Raw genomic sequence first — 23,332 nt, forward strand, 5'->3', positions numbered from 1 at the left:
ACAAGAATAGGGGAAGGAACATCTTACAGCCCAACTATGGTTGAAAGAACTATACAGAATGTTTCAGCTGTTTGCTGCAAGGAGACAGGATTCAGAGGTTTACAGTCAAGTTAACTGCCTTAAAACAAACGAAAAACAGAACATCCTTCAGAGGAATAAAACAGAATCCTGAGTCTCTACCATTCATCATCCACAATGCCCATTAGGATACAATCCAAAATTGTTACACACAAGAGAACATGACCCATACAAGAGGAAATTTAATCAAGATTGAGCCTAAGGTGAATGAGATGTTGGAATTAGACCAGGATTGTAAAACAGCTATTAAAGTTCAAGGATGTAAATGAAAATATGGTTGCGATGAATAAACAAACAAGAAACCTCAGTAGAGAAAAAATATCCAAATGAAATTTCTAGAACTGAAAAATACAATATCTAAACTAAAAAATTAACTGGATGAGTATAAGAGCATATTAGAGACAACATAAGAAAAAGTAAGGGAACCTGAAAAGAGATCAATAGAAATTATCCAATCTGAATAAAAGAGAGTAAAATTAAAAACAAAAAGAAAATTAACAGAGCCTCAATACCAAAGGGTCTAACAATATAATTTGACTCAAAAGGAGAAGAGCGAATACTACAAAAAAGATATTTGAAGAAATAAAGCCTAAAAATGTCTGAAATTTGGTTAGACATAAATTTACAGACTTAAGAACTTAGTGAACCCTAAGTAGGACATTAACAGAGACCACCACACCAAGGCACTTCTTTAAAACCAAAGATAGAGAGACAATAACAAAAGCAGCCCCCCTCCCCCCCAAAAAAGAAAAAAAAAAGCAGCCAGGTCTATATTCTAGCTCTTTAAAGGCAATTTCTGATTTAAATGCTGAAATATGAAGTTTTAAAGAGTTTTAGACACCTGTTACCCAGTTGAAAGGGATACATACTCTCAAAATAAGATATAATTTAGACTGAAAATGAGATTAAAGATGTCCTCATTAACCTACTTCTACTACATCACCAAAAAAGTTAGGGGATTGTTTACTTGTTTATTGTCTCTCTCTCTCACTAGACTATATGGACGAAGAGAAAAGGGACCTCTGTCTGTCTTATTTTCCCTGTATACCCAGTTTCTAGAACTATGCCTGGCACACAACAGGAGTTTAATAAATATTTAATCAAATAAATGATATTACTTAAAACCATACATCAGTTCCTACATTAAGCAGAATGACGGTAAACATCTCAAAAAAAGATATAATGTAGGTAACACTATTAACATATTTAAAGAACTAAGAGTCTTCATAGCAATTCTTAAGTGAAAGATATAGTAAGTCATGTATGAATGCTTATACTCCAAATATACAAAACCTATATTCCATTTAACTGTCTCTTCCTCCCATATAAAATGAACACTAAATTAATTTTTATTGAGGAAAATAAGATTTCTGACATAAAATAATTAAATCACCTGTCCTGCCAACTCCAATCGCTTGTTACCGTAATAATCTCTGTCGTCAACTTTATTATCTCCTTGGGCCAGAATTACTCTTCGCACCATCACTGCAGTGTAGATACATTTGGCTCGGAAATTGAATTCTTTAACCTGTAATTCAGAAATTAGAGAAAAATTTTGAGACAATGCACATTCAAATTTAAGGTGTCTCAAGAAAAGAACTAATGTTATAATATTTACATAAGGAAATAACGAATTGTTTTGATTCTCCCTATTCAAAGAAATTCAACTAGTCTATAAACTTCCTGAGAGCCAAGATGATGACTTTTCATCTTTGTACTCAACACCTGTGGGAGCTTTTTCTTCAAAGATGACCACCATCTACTCCTTCCCTCCCTACACATTTCATGCCATTTCTTCATGAAGAGGTGGAGTCCATCACTCCCTTTGAGTTGGCCTGCAAACTAGCAGTTTCCACTTCCTTTCTCTTAGAGTCCTGAAGTACCATGTAAGAAGTCTAGGACACTCTGTTGGGGAGAAAAGGGCCACTTGAAAAAGCAACGAGGTGCCAGAGATATGAGTGAAGACGCATCTTGGATATCCACTCCAGTCAAACCTTTGGATGACTCCATCCTCAGCTGCTATCTGTCTGCGACTTCATGAGACGCAAGTTGAGAACCTCCTTCCCCACCACTGAGCCCAGTCAAACCAGAGAACCATGAGAGACAGCAATAAACAGTTATCTTAAGTCATTAAGTTTTGGAAATGTTTGTTATGCAGCAATAAATAACAGGAATGGTACTAAAACATTGTCAGGACTCAACAAATATCTATGAAATGAATGAACAGATTGATGAATAAATCTGCTGCAAATGTTCTATTCAATCTTCTCTTGTACAACTGAAATCTACATAAATGAATCTGGCCCAATCAGTAAGTTAAATTAGAACGGGTTAAATCATTGCACTGGTTTGTTTGGGGAGACAGAACCTTAGGTAACTAGGTAAATTTTTTTCTCTACAACCCAAATGATGAGTTCTGAGAATATGGCCTAAGCTTCTGCCAATTCTAAGGAATATTTTATAGGTTTGTCTATAGAAAATTCATATTATAAAATTTCTGTTTTACTTTCCTTAATCATTGAATAAGATCCCAATGATATCCTATTAAGTTTATCACTATGACAGACTAATTCAGGGGATTTTGATTTAAAAGAACAGCAGCAACCGTTCTCCTTCACACATTTTGTTGTTGCTGCTAAGGAACTACACTAAATAAATGTAGGATGTTAGAAATTCTGTATATGTCTCCAAAAGTTCATTCTCCTTCAAAGGAAGTTTCATGTCTTAATTCGGTCAATTTATCCCCTTTCTATTACTGAGAACTTTAGAATGTGTTAAAAGAAATGCATTCATTTTGGAATGTGGTAAGAGAAAAAGCAGCCCTAAAAGCTACTTTGTCATCTTGTACTCACAAAACAATTACATCAATAAGAAAGGTTGGAATAAATCTAGATCTTCAAAAAGAAAAGTCTCTGGTTCATCCTCAAACAAAAAAACAAAACTCTAAAACCATAACACCAACTACCACAACACTAAGCAGAAGAACCCAGTCTCTGGGCAGCTATAAGTAATTTACATTCTCAGTTGGTAGTTACAAAGCTGTATGGTCCTCCATTCAGATACATCTAATTTACTTTTTTTTTCTGATTTTAATGTGGCAAGTTACATTGAACATGTAACTCTTCTAGGTGTGTTTACCTTTTTTGTTAAAGAAAAAAATGAAGCAGACTTTCATTAACCAAATTTTCAACTTTTAACTAAGTCCACATCACATGTTTATTTTGCATAAATACCGGCAGGTTCTCCCAAGACGTTTATAAGCAGAAATAAATGTGTATTTATAGCAGATGCCCCACTGCATTTTAAAAGGCACTTGAACATTAACTCATTCTGCCCCTCCCCTCTTTTTGAACTGCTATATGCTGAAAAGTAAACCTTAGGTCTAAATTGAAAAAATAAGTTAAAACTGAGCCCATTTTTCCTACTGATACGGAGAGTGGGAATCCTTTAATCTAGTGCCTGACATCACTTTTTGGTAGAATGCCAATGATAGTTCAGATATCCCTTTGTGAACTATCTGAAAGAGGGAAGAGAAAAAAGACCTACCAAATGAGCTTGGAACACTGAAACAGAATTGTTGTCACCAAAACCCTGGAATCCTTTTAATATTATCTTGGAGGAAAAAGAGGTCTTAGGCATCTGGGGAAAACCCTTAGAGCAGTGGTTTCCAAATTTTAGTGTGCAGCATAATCACTGCAGGGCCTGTTAAAACAGATTGCTGGGCCCCACCCTGAGACTGTCTGATTCAGCAGGTCTGCGGTAAAGCCCAAGAACTTCTGACAAGTTCCCAGGTGATGCAAATTTTACTACATAGTCTGAAAAACGCACTTTGAGAACCACTGCCTCCAAGGAACTGAGAGGCCAGGGTTCTGAGCCAAAACCTCTGCAGGTCTCCCTCAAGTACAAGTGCAGGGGCTGCTGAGCATCCTTCCCATCTTTCTCCCTCTATGTAGACACATCTGAACCCGTGCTCTCTACACTTTAATCATCAAGTACCACCATCATGATTCTTGTCATATCTCTGTAACACTTAAAGTACGAATTAGTTAATATTTTTAGTCAGCTTTAAATAACTCATTTTAAAGTAAGCTTCATCCTATACAATACCATAAAATCCTGAATACCACAAAAATGGATTTGCTGTGCTAGTTGTATTTTATCTAATAATTACATTTTAGAGAAAAATGTCCTTATATCATAAACCATTCTGGAAAATGAAGGTCTTTTCTTGATTTATCTGTTCTGACTTTACTCCTCACTGGATCAAATATAACAAAACTTTTAAAACGGTAGCTTAGGCTCACTGCAACAACACAAAAGTGCCAGTGTTCAGCTTTATCAATTTACGTAAATAAATTCTGGTATAGCCAGCATTCTATCAGCTAAGGCTCATTAACCAAAAGGTCTCCCAGCTATCATACAAAGCTAAGTGAGGCCCCAATGGAGACGCAATGGCTATGTCTGGGAGCCAGTAAACCACGGAGATTTGCGAGCATCGTATCGCTGAATTGTCACAATGGTATTAGTTTCGCTGTACAGATGAGAAAACTGAAGCTTAGAAAAGTTAAGATTTGCCCAAAGTAAATCAGCTAGGAAGTAAGAAACCAGGTTTGAAACCTTATCTCTCTGGCTCTAAAGCCCTTTTTGTTTCCACTACTCATTTTTGCTATTTTGAGTTTTAAACTGTTTTTCTAATCATCTAAAAGAGTTTACAATTCAGTTCAGACCCAGCTTTAACACTAAGTGTATTCTAATTCTTTGAATTAGATCAAGGATACACACAAATAAATGGCAGCCAAAGGGCAGAATCCGAGACCCACATTATTTGGCTAACAAGGTGTTTCAAAATAAGAAAATAATCATTAAGATTCAGTTTAGGTGGTCACTGTCCACTTCTACAGTTCCCTCAACTTTTCATTATCTATAATCAGCCCCTGTAGATAGAGTCTGCAATCTCTGAGTTAGATCATTCGTGAAAAATACACATGCTAACTCATCATAAACCAGACTACTTAGTTAACAAGATAGTCTGACTAACAAATAATTTTATAGCTTAGAAAGAATAGCATATATATTGAATGGAAGTGGGGGAAGAACAACTCTTGCCAACATGGCTGATCTCTGTTTAATAATAAGTTAACTTAAAAAATAAATATTAAGGGTCAGAAGATGGGATTCTAGCACTCTCTCTCTCTGACCACTAACCAGTTGGGTGACAAGGTAAATCATCTAGCTTTTCTGGACCTGAGATTCTTCACTGTAAGTGTAGGAGGCTGGACAAAGTGAACTCTAAAATTCAAGGTCTCAGAGATAAGCCCATCCAATATTTTAATAAGTATCTATGGGAGTGATGGTAACATAACAGTGAGAATGTATTTAATGCCTCAGAAATGTACATATAAAAATGGTAAATTTTATGTTATGTAGATTCTACCACAACTTAAAAAAAAAAGTATCCATACAGGCAAGGCACTGTAAACTCATTTTAGGTTATTTAAAAACATCTAAGACACCATCCCTGTCCTTCGGGGAAATCTAATAGCAGCGCTACTATATATATGAATATAAAAAACTGAAATTTTGGATTGAAAGAAGAACCAAGAGAGAGTAAACATGATGATGATACAATACAGCTAACATTCTCTAAGTACAAATAAACTATTGATAACGGAACGTTATTTCCAGGGCAGTCCACTGGAAAGTCCACTTTAGGATTCTCTCTTTTCTTAAGGAGCTATACTTTAATTAATGTGAACTTGTATTGAAAATTCTTCAACAGAAGTGCATGGACCCCACAATGATCATTATTCATTTGCAAAGGGGTTACTCACCGGTACGTGGGTGAGAATGGTAGAAGCCAGGAGCTCTCTTGCTTCTTCTATTTTGGTTTTCTTGGGTCCACCTCCCCACATCCTCTGCCTTCTTACTTTGTTCCCTATATATTTCAAAGCCTGTAAAAAACAGAATATATTTATAATAATGTTTGAAAGACATTATCAGAGAGAATTTATTAAACAACTACTCACTACATGACACTATAAGCAAAAAAGACAAGGATCCTGGTTATAGAGAAAACTGAATTGGTCCTACTCAAAAACCAACATCTGTCACAGATCAATGACAAAGTAGCATTATATGCTATTTAATACACTGGTTCCCTTTTTATTTTATAATTTGTTTTCTTACTATAAAATTGATACACGATCACTGTAGGAAATTTAGAAAATACAGAGGAGATGTATCAGCCACCAATCCTCCACCCAGAGAGCACCACAGTCTACAGTTAACATTTTGGGGTAGTATTTTTCCCCCTCAAAAAGGAATCACACGATGTATGGCCTCTATCCTGAAATCAACAAAGCACTGCTGAGAGAAAACAAAACCTAAATAAATTGAGGGTTATGCCATTTTCATGGACTGGAACGTGTAATAGTGTTAAGATGGCTTACTGTCAAAATACTCTCCAAATTGACCAACAGATATATCATAACTACTAATTACACTCCTGGCAGGCTTTTTAAAAAACAAAAATCAATTGATTCCAAAATATGTATAGAAATGAAGAAGACCTAGAATAGCCGAAATGATCTTGAAAAAGTCAGAGAATTTACATTACATGATTTCAACTACAAAGCTACAGTAATCAAGACAGTGTGATGTGAGGATAAGGACAAACGGATCAATGGAGGAGAATAACGAGTCCAGAAACAACACTTTTGTGGTCAATTGATTTTTGACAAAAGTGTCAAAGCAATTCAACGGGCAAAGGAAAGTCTTTTCAACAAATGATGTCAAAACAACTTAATATCCATAAAGTAAAAAATTAACCTTGACCCTTATTTTACACCAAATAGGAAAATTAGTTTAAGGTGGATTTTAAACATAAAAACTAAAACTATAACGTTTCCAGAATAAAACATACGAGAATATGTTCCTGCTCTTGGGTAGGCAAAGATTGCTTTCAATGGGAATCAATAACCATTAAAAAAAAAAACACCCTACTGATAATTAGATTTTATCAAAATTAAAAACTGCTCATCACAGTTAAGATAATGAATAGGGAAGCAATGGGCTGGGAGAAAATACTTGCAATACATAAACCTGACCCAGGACTCATATCCAGGATAGATATGTATTTTTTAAAGAGGACTCTGAATTCAGTAATGAAAAGGTAACTCAATAAGGAAAACGAGCAAAAGATTTGGACAGACACCTCACAGGACGTCAACAAGCACACGGGGGTTCATAATACTACCCTGCATACTTTGTATATGTTGAAATTTTTCCATAAAAAAGTCTGAAAAGAAGAGGATAATGTGGTTCTTATTATTTTATAAGAACAATGAATGCATTTTTTTAACTGGTTTTCAGTTAGTCAGAGAAAGGGCTGGGATCCCTGATTCTTTATCCTAGAATTCCTGTCCCCAGTTACTTGCCTGGGAAATTTCTTTTCCATGCTGCAAAACCTAGATCAGGTATCACTTCCTCTTTGAAGCCTTTCCTAACCACACTCCTTTCTCTGTGCTATTTTAATTCCTCATGTATAAAGAATTGAGTACTTCCATTCGTGTTCAGATCACACTATATTTTAATTGTCTATTTACCTGTAGGTCACTCTTACTAGACAGTGTCGCCTTTTTCTTTGATTCCTAATGACCAAAATAGTGCCTGAGACCGAATGGAATACCTCTGTTAAGACTGGACATCAAATCTAGGATCCTCCCTGGTAGAAAAAGTAATCAGTGTAAGATAAACTAAGACCTTTAAAACACAAGCTGCAGTAACCTAGCAGTAAGTGGTAACTAAGTAACTGACTGAAGCAAGTTAGCAGTTGGTGGGAACCAGGAACAGACAGACATTTCAGTTTTCCCTAAACAGAGCTGTCTTCATTAAATTTTGGTCTTCTAGTTCCCTTGGGAAAGAGGCTAAAGATTCTTCACTTTGAGGAAGAAACAGAAGAACACAGGGGAGCCTGTTATTCCTTCTGATATTACAGAAAGTCACCTTTTCCCTAGAATACCCATTAAAGTTTCCAAGAGTTCACAGTGTGAGGGGTGGGGCATAAACAGGCCAAGATGACACCTCTAGTGCATCCTATCCTCCCCAAAAGGAAATAACTAATTTCTTGTCTATTTATCAGAGCCCCTGGCAATGATAATGTAAAACATCCGTGACCAATATAACAGCAAAAAGGCTTTGTGAGCAGAAGAAATGGAGGAGTCACTAAAAAGGGAGGAATTAAAAACAAAACACTACACAGATTTTAAGCAATCCACTAAAGTGCCATGTCATCAAAAGTTCTGTTACGTAACATAAAGTGCACTTCCTACATTCTCGTTCAGAATAATATAAAATATTCATGCTGCCCTAACCCACATGGCTCAATTTATCAACCATTTTGGATTACCTCTGCACTGTAACCTTTTATCAGTTGCAAATAATTAATCTTTGCTTTAATCCAGCATACAGAGAACAAGTCATCTCAAACCTCTACTTCCTGTTTGTCTTTCCCACGTTAGGAATATTTGTCTTTCTTACGTTAATTTCAAACTCTCCTCATCTTTTAACTGAACTTTTCTAGTTCAGTTAGCTAAAACTTTCTCTGTCAGTACCTATTTAAGAGAAATAAATGAATGATTTTCCAATCCACTGTTTAGCTCCTGCTCAAGTAGCTTTAACAGGGTTATCTGACCAACAATGATGATGTTTGTAAACGAATAAGGAATTGCACTGAATCCACTGGGGTATCATTAAGGGAAATTATTCTTCCAAGACATTACACAGCTTTAAAGCATAGACGGTATCTCCCAAAACGGAGCCAATTCCTAGGTATTTCTTAACGTTTTCTCTTCACATTCTTGGAACCCCTGGACAATATAATATCAGTTGATACCAAAGATGCATGTTCACTAAATATTTCACTTTCAATGAAAACCAAAAATAGGATCTCCTCAAGTCCAAATAACTTTTCCTGATTCTGCCTGCCTGATAACTAGAGTTCACTGTTAATTAACTTCAGAAAAAGGAGAAGGCAGTGATAAGAATAATCTCTGCTGATTTGTGCTTTGGAATTATATGTACTTCATATGACAATCAACCTTCCTAAATGTCTGGCTCAGTGTATGAAAATATCGAGACTGGTTTGATTTTTCAGAACACATACTAACAGACACAAGTAGGAAAATGCTATCTCTAAAAGCATCCTGGGTGACAAGAAAAAAGCAGCATGGAATTTATACCTTGTTGTAAGCAACCCAGAGAATAGACAACATATATATGCATAAATAAGAACTGTCCGTTGTGCTTCTACATAGTAGGGAGTTCCTACCTCCCAGGATGGTTATGAAGAATGTCATTACTGATTCACACTTAGCAAAGCACTTCACAAATATATAACTAAAAATCCTAAGTATGGCTGTTAGGGCTCCCTGTCACCTGGGAAGGGAAGTGCAATTATTTTGATTATGTTTAACATACATACAGTTCCCTATCTTCATCTTTGACTCTTGTCCTAAAACCAAAGGTTCCAACTGGGAGTGCCTAAGGCAGGTCAATGAAGGCTCGTAGTGGTAAAGGGGTTCTGAACCTGGGCCTTTCTTGCTGGAAACACTGGGAATTCAGGAAAAGGGATAGAGACCACATATAACTGGATGCTGAAAGCCACTGGAAGTAGGGAATAAAAAGGAATATTGAAGAGAAATACACGAAAAAACACTCTGCTACACAAGAGTTGCTGTAGTTTAAAAAATTATATCACTCAGGCAAATAAGGAAAAGAAGAGTACTTGCTATTCTATCAGAACAAAAGCTCTTGGTCCCCCTGCTTCTAAGTTAGACACCAAAGACTGATCATTTGTCTAGGCAAACTCCTTCCTCCAATCCCTCAAATAATGAGTCAAAGAAGCTTCTCTACCCCTCCTCCCAGCTCCCCAACATCGTTCCCAAATCTATATCCCTAAAAGTCATTGCACATGATGCTTTATCAATGAGCAGCATTAAATCTCCAATTCCCTTTCATAGCAAAGGACAATATGAAAAGACACACCTGCATCTGTGTGAAAATCTGAGCTTTCTGGCACTCTTCCAAACTGGGCCCAAATGCAGCCATCACGTGCTCCTCTGTTCCAATCATCTGCACAATTTCCTGGTCACTCTCAACACCCATGGCCTAGGAAGGAAAGAAAAGATAGAAAGAGTGTTGGCTTTGTGTTAACTCACTGACATTTGCTTATGCTAATTTGGCATTGTTTGTGGGTATTACTTCTAAGCAAAAGCTAGCTCTTTTCTCAGAAACGGTGCCATCTGGTATTGGCAGCCATAGCCCAAGCTGCAGAAGAACCTGAAACAGAAATTTTGATTAGGAAGAGGAAAACATTCTCAAGCACTTTTTGCATGTGTACTATCCTCTATAATTTAAAGTATCCTATGATTTTCATCATTAAAAAGGAAGTGGAGAGGCATAGTGGAGACAATTACGAAGGCAAACTGAAAAAAACAAATAAACAAAAGAAGCAAAGAATAATAAATCAGAAAATATGCCTGGCTGAAAAGAAACAGAACCCCAGTTAGTTTTGCCACAAGATTAATTTTCCCGAGAAGTGTCAAATCATGCACTTTCAGGCTAAAAGAATTTTTCCTAAAGGATGTTTTACCTCACTATTCTAGAGATATCAAGTTCTACTTTATACAGTGTTTTAAAGAGATTTTTATAAAACCAAGAACACACTTAGGTTTAAGAAACCCACTTATCTTTAAGTATTTCAAGGTGGCAGCCGGCAATGCAGGTCTTTGTAGATTCCATATGGTACTAAGGCTCACTCCTTCACACATTTGCCTGGCATTCTGCCATATCGAGAAATAGCGCATAATCTCACTAAACCTCGCTTGGCAGAGAAATACTCTGCTTCTTAGAAGTTAGGGGGAAAGTTACGTTTGCATTAAAATTCTTCCTTTAGCTACACAGAAAAAAGAACCAGGGGTACTTGTCTAGTTAAACTTTGATGATCTAGTTCTCAGTTTTTCTCCACACACTGGGCAGAGGGGAAGACACAGAATTCTGAGTCCGATGCAGAACCTGGAGAACATCAACCTGAGTACAACAGAAAGGGCACCTCTCCAAAGTCAAGAGAGAATGTCAACAACAGGCCTGACAAGCACTGTTGCATGTCACCTCCTCTGCCCCAGTTTCTTCTTTGTCACAACAGGGCACAACCAGGTCCCTTCCAGCTCAACATTCTATGACTCTAGCTTTGAATCATACAAATTCGATTTGTATACCTTAGGATCAGATACAAGCTTATTTAAAGTTCTGAAGTTTTCGGGGGCAGTTAAATAGATGCTATGTTCCTTTCAGGCCAACTGTGATGGGTTTGAAAACGCTCACAAATTCTTTGACACTCTTTTCAAAAGGTAAAGACCAGTTCTCCTCCCCTGGAGTGTGGGCTAAACTTAATAACTCATTTCTATAGAGAAAAGGAGGCAATGACTATGACTCTGGAGCCTCCATCGAGAAAGGCACTGTAGCTTCCTGCTGGCTCCTCTGGGGCAGCCAGAGGCCATGCCATGGAAATACTCAAGCATCCATGGACAGTCCAGTGGTGAGGAGTGAGGGCTCTTACCCTAAGGGTGAGCCACCCTCCAGCTCCAATCCAGGCTTCAGACGACTGTAGCCCTGGCTGACACCTCGACTCATGAAAGACTCTGAGCCAGAAACATTCAGCCAAGCAATGCCCAAACCCCTGACCAACAGAGACTCTCCTATAATTTGTTACTCAGCAGGATAACTGATAGACCAACTTTGGGAATTAAATTCACTAAATTAAAAAAAATAATATAAGTGTATAATTTGTTTTGTTCAAAAAATTTTTTTTGTTTAGTGAACAAATGAAGTTCTCAGGATACAAATCTCTTTTTTATATGCTAATTTTCATGTCTTTTTTTATCCCTGATGTGATGCATTTATTCAAATGGACACGACACAAACTCTAAAAATTACACAAATTCATTAAAACATTTAGTCTTTCATGGATTAAAGATAGCAATCCTAAAAAATTAACAGTTCTAATTTTTAAACAAACAAAAAAACGAGATTATGCTTTGACCAAACACACTGAGTTGCATCTACTCTGATGGTTAACAGTGTATATGTAGAACCATCTACACTTCATCCTTGATCCATCAAGAAGCCACTCAGAAATACCAGATGAGAATATTTCTCTGTGAAAAGCTAACTAGAATATAGGTTAATTTTTACTTGTCAATCTCTCAGAATGTTATATGGGTTTCAATGGAACCAAAACATTTTCCAAAAAAGAATACTAAGGCAATAATTTGCAGTCACCTTTCTCTAAAACCTTTGATGTAAAACTTTGTAACTAATGCATTTCACTTCTCAGAGGAAAGTCCAAATACTAAAAAGAGACCTGTACACGATAGATGCTAAATCAAGCAGGCAAGATGATACAGCAGGAAAAAGTCTCACTGAAACATAAACAGAATCCTAGAGTTGAAACAGCAGTAGCTTTCTGGATGAGCCCCCTTTCTTTTTCAATAATCTTTTTTTTTTTTTTTTTTTTTTTAAATTTGGCTGCATTGGGTCTTTGTTGCTGCGTTCAGGCTTTCTCTAATGCAATGAGCGGGGGCTAACTCTTCGTTGCGGTGCACGGGCTTCTCATCAGTGGCTTCTCTTGTTGTGGAGCACGGGCTCTAGGCATGTGGGCTTCAGTAGTTGTGGCTCTTGGGCTCCAGAGTAAAGGCTCAGTAGCTGTGGTGCTCGGGCTTACTTGCTCCATGGCACGTGGGATCTCCCCGGACCAGGGCTTGAACCCATGTCCCCTGCACTGGCAGGCGTATTCTTAGCCACTGCGCCACCAGGGAAGTCCTGAGCCCCCTTTCTTTAGGCAAGTTACCATCTAAATCATCTGAAGGCCACCTTTATTACCTTAACACTTTCTAGTTCAGCCATCTCCAAGTAAAAAAGACTATATACTTGATTGCCTCTTTTGGTGTTTAATAATAATGAAAAAGTCCTCCCTTGTTTGACATATGGATTGCCACTTCCAGTAGTCCTGATGCTGATTTAGGCAGTAATTTTATAATTGCACAAAACTCTCAAGTGGCCTAACATGAATCTAAACAGACTGCTTAGGCCTTCCAAATATTTCTAAGCTATGAAGCAAAGATATGCCAAGCACACGGTAAATGACACCATATGTGCAGAAAGAATGATCAGTGGCAAAGCTTTGCTCTAAACGGCCTAAACTCTTCCTGTATCAGATCACTGAAATACAGGGTGATAACTCAGCCAGGTTATCATCAATAGCGCTCCAGCTCCAAAGATAGAACTGACTTTATGACTATTTAGCCTTCGGAAGTCACAGCTACAAATAAATGACATATTGCTATGGAAACGACAGCAAAATGCCCAACCATTTTGCTTTACAGACATAATTTAGACATCTGAAAACTAGCTTTGTATGGAACTCTTTGTACTCCAGATATCTGAAATCATTTCATCTAACTAATAAGTCAAAAGTGAATGCTATTCAATAACCTTATGAAAAAATAGCAGAGATAATATGTTTCAGCAGAAGGTCACTCAGTCTGGCAATCAGCAATAAGAACGAAAATAAGGGGAGGTGCTCTTTAAAAAGTGGCAGGAAGTCTTCTCCTTAGATATCCACTAAGTGTGACTAAAAGTGTGATTTTTTTAGAGACAGAAAGAAGAATACTAATGAGCAGAAGAGAGTGATACGCAAGCTAACAGTGATATGCTGAAATACTGAATATATTATGTGAAGAAGGGAAAGGGGATGAGTTCTCAAGATAACTAACATTTAGAAATTACTAGTTTTTCTTTAAAGTAGACAGAAGTCAACGTATCATTACCAAAAGCAGTCCTAGCAGATAATAAAAGAACTGTGATGGCCCACTTGAACTTTGTAATTTTTTTCCCTTTAAAGATCAAAAATTTCAATACAATGCCCAGCACCCTTGATATCTGTCCTCTTTTCCATAAAAATTTTCAGACTGCAGGTGCCATCATAGTGCCACTGCTGAATACTGAGGGATACAAAATGTAGCGGGAAAGATTCATGGGCAGGAGAACCTTTGTAGTGATTCAAGTCCATAAATAAGGCTGATCGAGGTCTTAGAAGCTTTATCCGTCATATTCAGACTCAGCATGGAGTCTGGAAACCCTGCTGCTTCTGTCACGTTTAGCCCATTGTTGGCTACAATCAACAACCATCAAGTCCTAATGACTGTCAAGGTCTGTGTTAAGGCCACACAACACAAAAAGAGAAATGATGTGACTTTCCTGGTATCCTACTTTATTTTCCCAGGCTTCTGACATTAAATGTGTAAGGAAAAGTCAGTAAAGAGAAACAGCACCATCTTTCTATGCAGTCTACTTTTCGAAACATGTATTACCTCATTTGCTCTTCGAACAACCCCCTTAGGTGAAATGCTCAATTTATAGATGAGTTATCCAAGATTCAGGAAGACTGGGAAATCTAAACCTGCCCAAGGTCACATAGCTAATAAGTGGAGAGGCTGGAAATCAACCTAGATCTGTCTGACTAAGATACTCGATATTCTATGCTGCCTCTCAGATGGGAAAATCTTAATAGTGGTTATCAAACAAGTTTATTAAAACATTCCTATAGTAGCAGACCAAAAAGAAAGTGATTATGTGTGACTAGTTAATGTATCTGAACTGAAAATTTAAAAATACTTATTTTAATTCATACACATTGCTAATTAAAATGTAATGAATATGTTTCCAGAGAAAAATTTAATGACATGAAGCAAGATTTTAAAAAAATATATAATCCTACTCCCAAGAATTAAGTCTCACAAATAATCAGCAATATGTACAAACATGTATGTATAAGGACCCCCGGTGTTGCATATAAGAGTGAAAACTTGGGAGAAAATGACACCTAAATGTCACACTATAGCAATTTCCTTACATAGATTATACCACATACATACATTCTATATAATAGCTACTGAAAATAACAATGTGGATTTTATTTATAGACAAGGAAAGTTATTCACAATTCACAGTTAAGTAAAAAAAATCAAATCAAATCAAATCAAATCAATGTGTATATTACAAAAGCAAAAGAAAAAAAGGTCTTGAAAAAATATATCCAAAAAACGTAGTTATACTTTTTAGTGGCTTTCTGAATTTTTACAGTGCAAGGAGTATTTTATAATCAGAAAGGGAGAAGTTTGAAATATCAACTACTGGCCACATAAAAATGCACACTGTTAATTTATAGACCCATTCTAAAAAGGATTTAAGTCAGCTATAAATATATGTATGCATTTACAACATAATATTAAACCAATCTGACAGAAGAAACTGTCTTAACAAACTTCTGTCACCTAGCCAAAAAAAGTATTTAATAAGGGTTTTCTGGTTTCAACGCATGCATACGTCAAGTGATCCATTTTCCATATGAGTGATATAAGATTACCTTTATTATAATTAATTTATAATTTCTGGCCTAAGGAAAGCAGTCCTGTGCATTTTTAGAAGCACTGAAATCATCCATGAAAGTCCTTCTGATGCATGGTAACATACTGCCCTCTGCTGGGGATGTAACTTTACATAGATAAAATTTATCCACTAAATTCCACTATGCACACAAGATACTGCATTGGGCACTGTGGGATTCATATAAGAAAAGACAAAATTACTTGTCTTTTAAAAAAATTATAATTACAAAAATATACACTCTAAAGAAAGGCAATAAAAAGTAAATGGAAGAATTCTCTCTGGTCCCTGGATGTAACAGTACTGCTACTGTGACCATCATCATCCTAAAGAGAAAACAAATAGCACCGCCTCACTTAGAGAAATCAAGCACATTAAGCCATACTAATAAACACTAACAAACCTTCCTACAACCTCCCTTCATGAACCTGACTTGTCAACATCCATTCAATACCTATGAACAATGGGGGCTTATCAACCTCTAAAATTATCTGAAATACCCAGTAGTATCTCAGGAATTCCTCAAATAGCCGGAGTTCTTTACTTTAATCAACCTGGTCATCAAGATTTGTTTTTTTTTTAAATTGGAGTATAGTTGCTTTACAATGTTGTGTTAGTTTCTGCTGGACAATGAAGTGAATCAGCTCTACGTGTGTGTGTATGTATATTCCCTCGCTCTTGGACCGCCTTTCCCCCACCCCTCATCCCACCCGTCTAGGTCAACACAGAACACTGAGCTGAGCTCCCTGTGCTATACAGCAGCTTCCCACTAGCTATTTTACACATGGTAGTGTATATATGTCAATTCTAATCTCCCAACCTTCCCACCTGTACTTATGTTCTACAAAGTTGCTACAAACACGTAATTAATGAATAGTGAAACATTGTTCCCAGGAGAAATACAGTTAAGTCCTTGTGAGCCTCTGGTTACATTTTCTTCAACTGATCAATACAGAACCTTGTTTTACGTGTGTTCTGCTTAAAGACATCTTTATTTAATATACATCATTCATTCATTAACATTGAACTCACATCCAGCAGCACTGTAACTCACTCCTGAAAGAAGCTTATCTAACACACACATTTTCTCCCATAAGGCACACGGCAGCCTTACACTACACAGCACATCAGCAACACACCTGGGTCCACATTAAACAACAAAATCGGGCTTCCTAGGTGGCGCAGTGGTTAAAAATCCGCCTGCCAATGCAGAGGTCACGGGTTCAATCCCAGCTCCAGGAAGATCCCACATGCCGCAGAGCAACTAAGCCCGTGTGCCCAAAAAAAAAAAAAAGAAAAAGAAAACCCAACAAAATCGCTGATGAAAAGCACAAAAATTCAAAAATCATGGCACTAAACAGACTGCAAAAAGGGCATTTTTTTTATAGTACAAGAGCTGAAATGAGAAGGCAGGGTGTCCCCATGTTTGATCTCAGCTGGAAATGTATAAGTTTGGTGACTCAAATTTTTCGCTGCTCTGTGCCTCCACATGTCTGTGAATAACGGTAAAATCACCGCATGACGATTTTGGGGTTACAACTAAATTTTCGCAAGTAGGAGAATTGGCAAATACAGAATCTGCAAATCCTGAGGATCAACTGTATCACACAACTCTGACCATTTTTCTGTTTGCTGAATGACTAACACTGCAATTTAACTGTGCATAGACTGTGTATAATATTTAAGTCCCAGAGCAGGTTAAGTGGGCCACTATTATCCAAGAATTATCTGAGAAGACTATACCATTTAAACATTATTTCTACGGGAAAATGTCTTTTGGGTTCTAAGCCAATAATTCACAAACAAGATCAAAAAAATCAGCTTAAGATTAAAGATTCATGTTTATGAAAAGATTCACCAGAATCCTTAAGTCCATCAAAAAACTTGGTCCATACTCTTCGACCTAGAAGATGCCACTGCTAGGAACTTATTAGCCTACAGATATCCTTGCCCTGCATAAAATATCACAGCAGTTCTGTAACAGCAAGAGCTGTATATGTCCACTGATAATGGGACATATCAGGGAATGGTTAAAGAAATTACAGTGCACCCATAAATGGAGCCATTTGTTAAAAAAAAACATGGTAGCTCTGTATGAACTAATGTAACACTACCTCCAAGATGTAAGTTACAAAAAAGAAAACAAGTGCAAAATAGTGTGCAATGTATATAAGCAAAAAAACAAAACAGAAAAGAAGCCTACTACATACTCATGTGCTGTACATGCAGAGAGATGCACAAAAAACCAGTAGCAGTGGCGTCCTTGGGAAGGATAACTATGTGGTTAGGTATAGGTGGGTGGGAGGCTTACTCATCACTATACACCCTTTTGTATCTTTGGAATTCATTGTCGTGTATCTACTAAAAAAAATAGATCACTACTTTTAAAAATACCTGAACCTCAGTCTTATTAGCTTTCAATTTAAAATATATCACATGCCTGAAAATTTCTCTATACCACAAATCTTTTTATTCCTAGAACTTCTTTATCCTGCAAATTTCTAATTACATATAAAAATAAACCATAGACGTCTACATAACCCTTTCGTTCTGTCTTAAGATATCCTAAAACATGGTTAAATAGAAGGAGAAGGGAGAGAAAAATAAAGAAAAAAAAAAGATAAGAAATCATAAAAAGAATTCTTGGGGAGAAGAATCAAGATGGCGGAGTAGGAGGACGTGAGCTCACTCCCTCTTGCAAGAGCACCAGAATTACAACCAACTGCTTAACAACCATGGACAGAAAGACACTGGAACTCACCAAAAAAAACCACCCCACATCCAGAGACAAAGGAGAAGCCACAATGAGACAGCAGGAAGGGCGCAATTGTGTTAAAATCAAATCCCATAAACGCTGGGTGGGTGACTCTCAAGCTGGAGAACTGTTATACCGCAGAAGTCTTGAGGGTTCTGAGCCCCACGTCAGGCTTCCTAACCTGGGGGTCCAGCAACGGGAAGAGGAATCCCCAGAGAATCAGATTTTGAAAGCTGCGGGATTTGATTGCAGGACCTCCACGGGACTGGGGGAAACAGAGACTCCACTCTTGGAGGGCACACAAAAAAGTGTGCTCACCAGGACCCAGGGGGAAGGAGCAGTAGCCCCGTAGGAGACTGAACGTACCTACTGGTGTTGCAGGGTTGCCTGCAGAGGTGGGGGGCAGCTGTGGCTCACGGAGGAGACAGGGGCACTGGCAGCAGGGGTTCTGAGAAGTGTTCACTGGCATGAGCCCTTCCAGAGTCCACCACTAACTCCACCAAAGAGCCTGTAAGCTCCAGTGCTGGGTCGCCTCAGGCCAAACGACCACCAGGGTGGGAAAACAGCCCCACGCATTGGCAGACAAGCAGATTAAAGTGTCACTGAGCTCCACCCACCCAGCCCAACCCACCATCAGTCCCTCCCATCAGGAAGCACCCATGAGCCTCCTAGACAGCTTCCTCCACAAGAGGGCAGACAGCAGAATCAAGCAGTATTAGCAGTATTTCATCTTGTGGAACTGAAAATCACAGCCACAGAAAGACACAGAAAATGAAAAGGCAAAAGACTTTGTACCAGATGAAGGGACAAGACACTTCACCAGAAAAACAACTAAATGAAGAGGAGATAGGCACTCTTCAGGAAAGAGAATTCAGAATAATGATGGTGAAGATGATCCAGGACTTTGAAAAAAGACTGGATGCAAAGATCAAAAAGTTTACCAAAGACCTAGAAGAATTAAAGAGCAAACAAACAGAGATATGCAACACAATAACGGAAATGAAAAATACACTAGAAGGAACCAATAGCAGATTAACTGAGGCAGAAGGACCAATAAGTGACCTGGAAGACAGAATGGTGATAATCACTGAGGGAGAAAAGAATGAAAAGAACTGAAGACAGCCTAAGAGACGTCTGGGACAATGCTAAACGCACCAACATTTCCATTATAGGGGTCCCAGAAGGAGAAGAGAGAGAGAAAGGACCTGAGAAAATACTGGAAGAGATTATAGCTGAAAACTTCCCTAACATGGGAAAGGAAATAGCTACCCAAGTGCAGGAAGTGCAGAGTCCCAGGCAGGATAAACCCAAGGAGAAACACACCAAGGCATACAGTAGTCAAATTGACAAAAATTAAAGACAGAAAAGTTATTAAAAGCAACAATAGGAAAAAGACAAATAACATACAAGGGAACTCCCATAAGGTTAACAGCTGATTTCTCAGCAGAAACTCTGCAAGCCAGAAGGGAGTGGCACGATATATTTCAAGTGATGAAAGGGAAGAATCTACAACCAAGAATACTCTACCCAGCAAGGATCTCATTCAGATTCAGTGGAGAAATCAAAAGCTTTACAGACAAGCAACAGCTAAGAGAATTCAGCACCACCAAACCAGCCTTACAACAAATGCTAAAGGAACTTCTCTAAGCGGGAAACAGAAGAAAAGGACCTAAAGAAACAAAAACAAAACAATTAAGAAAATGGTAATAGGAACATACACACCGATAATTACCTTGAATGTAAACAGACTAAATGCACCAACCAAAAGACACAGACTCTGAATGGATACAAAGACAAGACCCTTATATATGCTGTCTCCAAGAGACCCACTTCAGACCTAGGGACACATACAGACTGAAAGTGAGGGGATGGAAAAAGATATTCCATGCACATGGAAATCAAAAGAAAGCTGGAGTAGTGATACTCATATCAGATGAAAGAGACTTTAAAAGAAAAAATGTTACAAGAGACAAGAAAGGACACTACATAAAGATCGAGGGATCAATCCAAGAAGAAGAGATAAATATATATGCACACATTATAAATATATATGCACCCAATATAGGAGCACCTCAATACATAAGGCAAATTCTAACAACTATGAAAGAGGAAATCGACAGTAACACAATCATAGTGGGGGACTTTAACACCCCACTTACACCAATGGACAGATCATCCAGACAGAAAATTAATAAGGAAACACAAGCTTTAAATGACACAATAAATCAGCTGGATTTAATAGATATCTATAGGACATTACATCTAAAAACAGCAGATTACACATTCTTCTCAAGTGCACATGGAACATTCTCCAGGATAGATCACATTTTGGGTCATAAATCAAGCGTTGGTAAAGTCAAGAAAACTGAAATCATATCAAGCATCTTTTCTGACCACAATGCGATGAGATTAGAAATCAATTACAGGAAAAAAACTGTAAAAAACACAAACACATGGAGGCTAAACAATATGCTACTAAATAAATAAGAGATCACTGAAGAAATCAAAGAGGAAATCAACAAATACCTAGAGACAAATGACAATGAAAACAACGATCCAAAACCTATGGGATGCAGCAAAGGCAGTTCTAAGAGGGAAGTTTATAGCAATACAATCCTACCTCAAGAAACAAGAAACATCCCAAATAAACAATCCTTACACCTGAAGAAACTAGAGAAAGAAGAGCAAACAAAACCCCAAGTTAGTAGATGGAGAGAAATCATAAAGATCAGAGCAGAAATAAATGAAATAGAGACAAAGAAAACATAGCAAAAATCAATGAAACTAAAAGCTGGTTCTTTGAGAAAAATAAAATTGATAAACCTCTAGCAAGACTCATCAAGAAAAAGAGGGAGAGGACTCAAATTAATAAAATTAGAAATGAAACAGAAGAAATTACAACGGACACCGCAGAAATAAAAAGCACCATAAGAGATTACTACAAGCAACTATATGCCAATAAAATGGACAACCTGGATGAAATGGACAGATTCTTAGAAAAGTATAAGCTTCCAAGACTGAATCAGGAAGACATAGAAAATATGAACAGACCAATCACAAGTAATGAAATTGAAACTGTCATTAAAAATCTCCCAACAAATAAAAGTCCAGGACCACATGGATTCACAGGTGAATTTCATCAAACATTTAGAGAAGAGCTAACACCCATCCTTCTCAAACTCTTCCAAAACATTGCAGAGGAAGGAACACTCCCAAACTCATGTTATGAAGCCACCATCACCCTGATACCAAAACCAGACAAAGAAACTACAAAAAAAGAAAACTACAGACCAATAAGACCAAAATCATGGATGAATTTAGATGCAAAAATCCTTAACAAAATACTAGCCAACAGAATCCAACACCACATTCAAAGGATCATACACCATGATCAAGTGGACTTTATCCCTGGAATGCAAGGATTCTTCAATATATGCAAAACAATCAATGTGATACACCATATTAACAAACTGAAGGATAAAAACCACATGATCATCTCAACAGATGCAGAAAAAGCTTTTGACAAAATGCAACACCCATTTATGATAACAACTCTCCAGAAGGTGGGCATAGAGGGAACCTACCTCAACATAATAAAGGCCATATATGACAAACCCACAGCAAACATCCTTCTCAATGGTGAAAAACTGGAAGCATTCCCTCTAAGATCAGGAACAAGACAAAGATGTCCACTCTCGCCACTACTATTCAACATAGTTTTGGAAGTCCTTGCCACAGCAATCAGAGAAGAAAAAGAAATAAAAGGCATCCAAATTGGAAAAGAAGAAGTAAAACTGTCACTGTTTGTAGATGACATGATAGTATATACAGAAAATCCTAAAGATGCCACCAGAAAACTACTTGAGCTCATCAATGAATTTGGTAAAGTTGCAGGATACAAAATTAACACACAGAAATCTCTTGCATTTCTATACATTAACAATGAAAGATCAGCAAGAGAAATTAAGGAAACAATCCCATTCACCATTGCACCAAAAAGAATAAAATACCTAGGAATCAACCTAACCAAGGAGGTAAAAGACCTGCACTCAGAAAACTATAAGACACTAATGAAAGAAATCAAAGAAGACACAAACAGATGGAGGGACATACCATGTTCTTGGATTGGAAGAATCAACATTGTGAAAATGACTTTATTATCGAAAGCAATTTACACATTCACTGCAATCCCTATCAAATTACCAATGGCATTTTTCACAGAACTAGAACAAGAAATTTTATGGTTTGTATGGAAACACAAAAGACCCCGAATAGCCAAAGCAATCTTGAGAAGGAAAGATGGAGTTGGCAGAATCAGGCTTCCTGACTTCAGGCTATACTACAAGGCTACAGTGATCAAGACAGTATGGTACTGGCACAAAATCAGAAACATAGATCAATGCAACAGGATGGAAAGCCCAGAGATAAACTATGGTCAACTAATCTATGACAAAGGAGGCAAGGATATACAATGGAGAAAAGGCAGCCTCTTCAATAAGTGGTGCTGGGAAAACTGGACAGCTAACATGTAAAAGAATGAAATTAGAACACTCCCTAACACCATACACAAAAATAAACTCAAAATGGATAAAAGACGTAAATGTAAGGCCAGACACTATAAAACTCCTAGAGGAAAACAAAGGAAGAACACTCTTCGACGTAAATAACAGCAAGATCTTTTTTGATCCACCCTCTAGAATAATGGAAATAAAAACAAAAATAAATAAGTGGGACCTAATGAAACTTCAAAGCTTCTGCACAGCAAAGGAAACTATAAGCAAGATGAAAAGACAACCCTCAGAATGGGAAAAAATACTTGCAAATGAATCAACAGACAAAGGATTAATCTCCAAAATATATAAACAGTTTATCCAGCTCAATATCAAAAAAACAAACAACCCAATCAAAAAATGGGCAGAAGACCTAAAGAGGCATTTCTCCAAAGAAGACATACGGATGGCCAAGAGGCACATGAAAAGCTGCTCAACATCACTA

The 23,332-nt window shown here is 37.4% G+C and overlaps 1 protein-coding gene across 2 annotated transcripts in view; it reads right to left on the reverse strand.

The window, feature by feature from the left end:
- The window catches only part of POLR3B (RNA polymerase III subunit B), a 128,127-nt gene that overhangs the window by 80,891 nt on the left and 23,904 nt on the right, over positions 1-23,332 (reverse strand). For both annotated transcript variants that reach the window (XM_057741766.1, XM_057741767.1), the window contains exons 10-12: positions 10,123-10,245; positions 5,910-6,029; positions 1,472-1,606 (exon numbers count right to left, since the gene is read on the reverse strand). In XM_057741766.1, coding sequence (XP_057597749.1) covers positions 1,472-1,606; positions 5,910-6,029; positions 10,123-10,245 — 378 coding nt within the window. The remainder of the gene's footprint in view (positions 1-1,471; positions 1,607-5,909; positions 6,030-10,122; positions 10,246-23,332) is intronic.

Source organism: Hippopotamus amphibius, chromosome 7, assembly GCF_030028045.1.
Source record: "Hippopotamus amphibius kiboko isolate mHipAmp2 chromosome 7, mHipAmp2.hap2, whole genome shotgun sequence".
Classification (NCBI taxonomy): Eukaryota; Metazoa; Chordata; class Mammalia; order Artiodactyla; family Hippopotamidae; genus Hippopotamus; species Hippopotamus amphibius.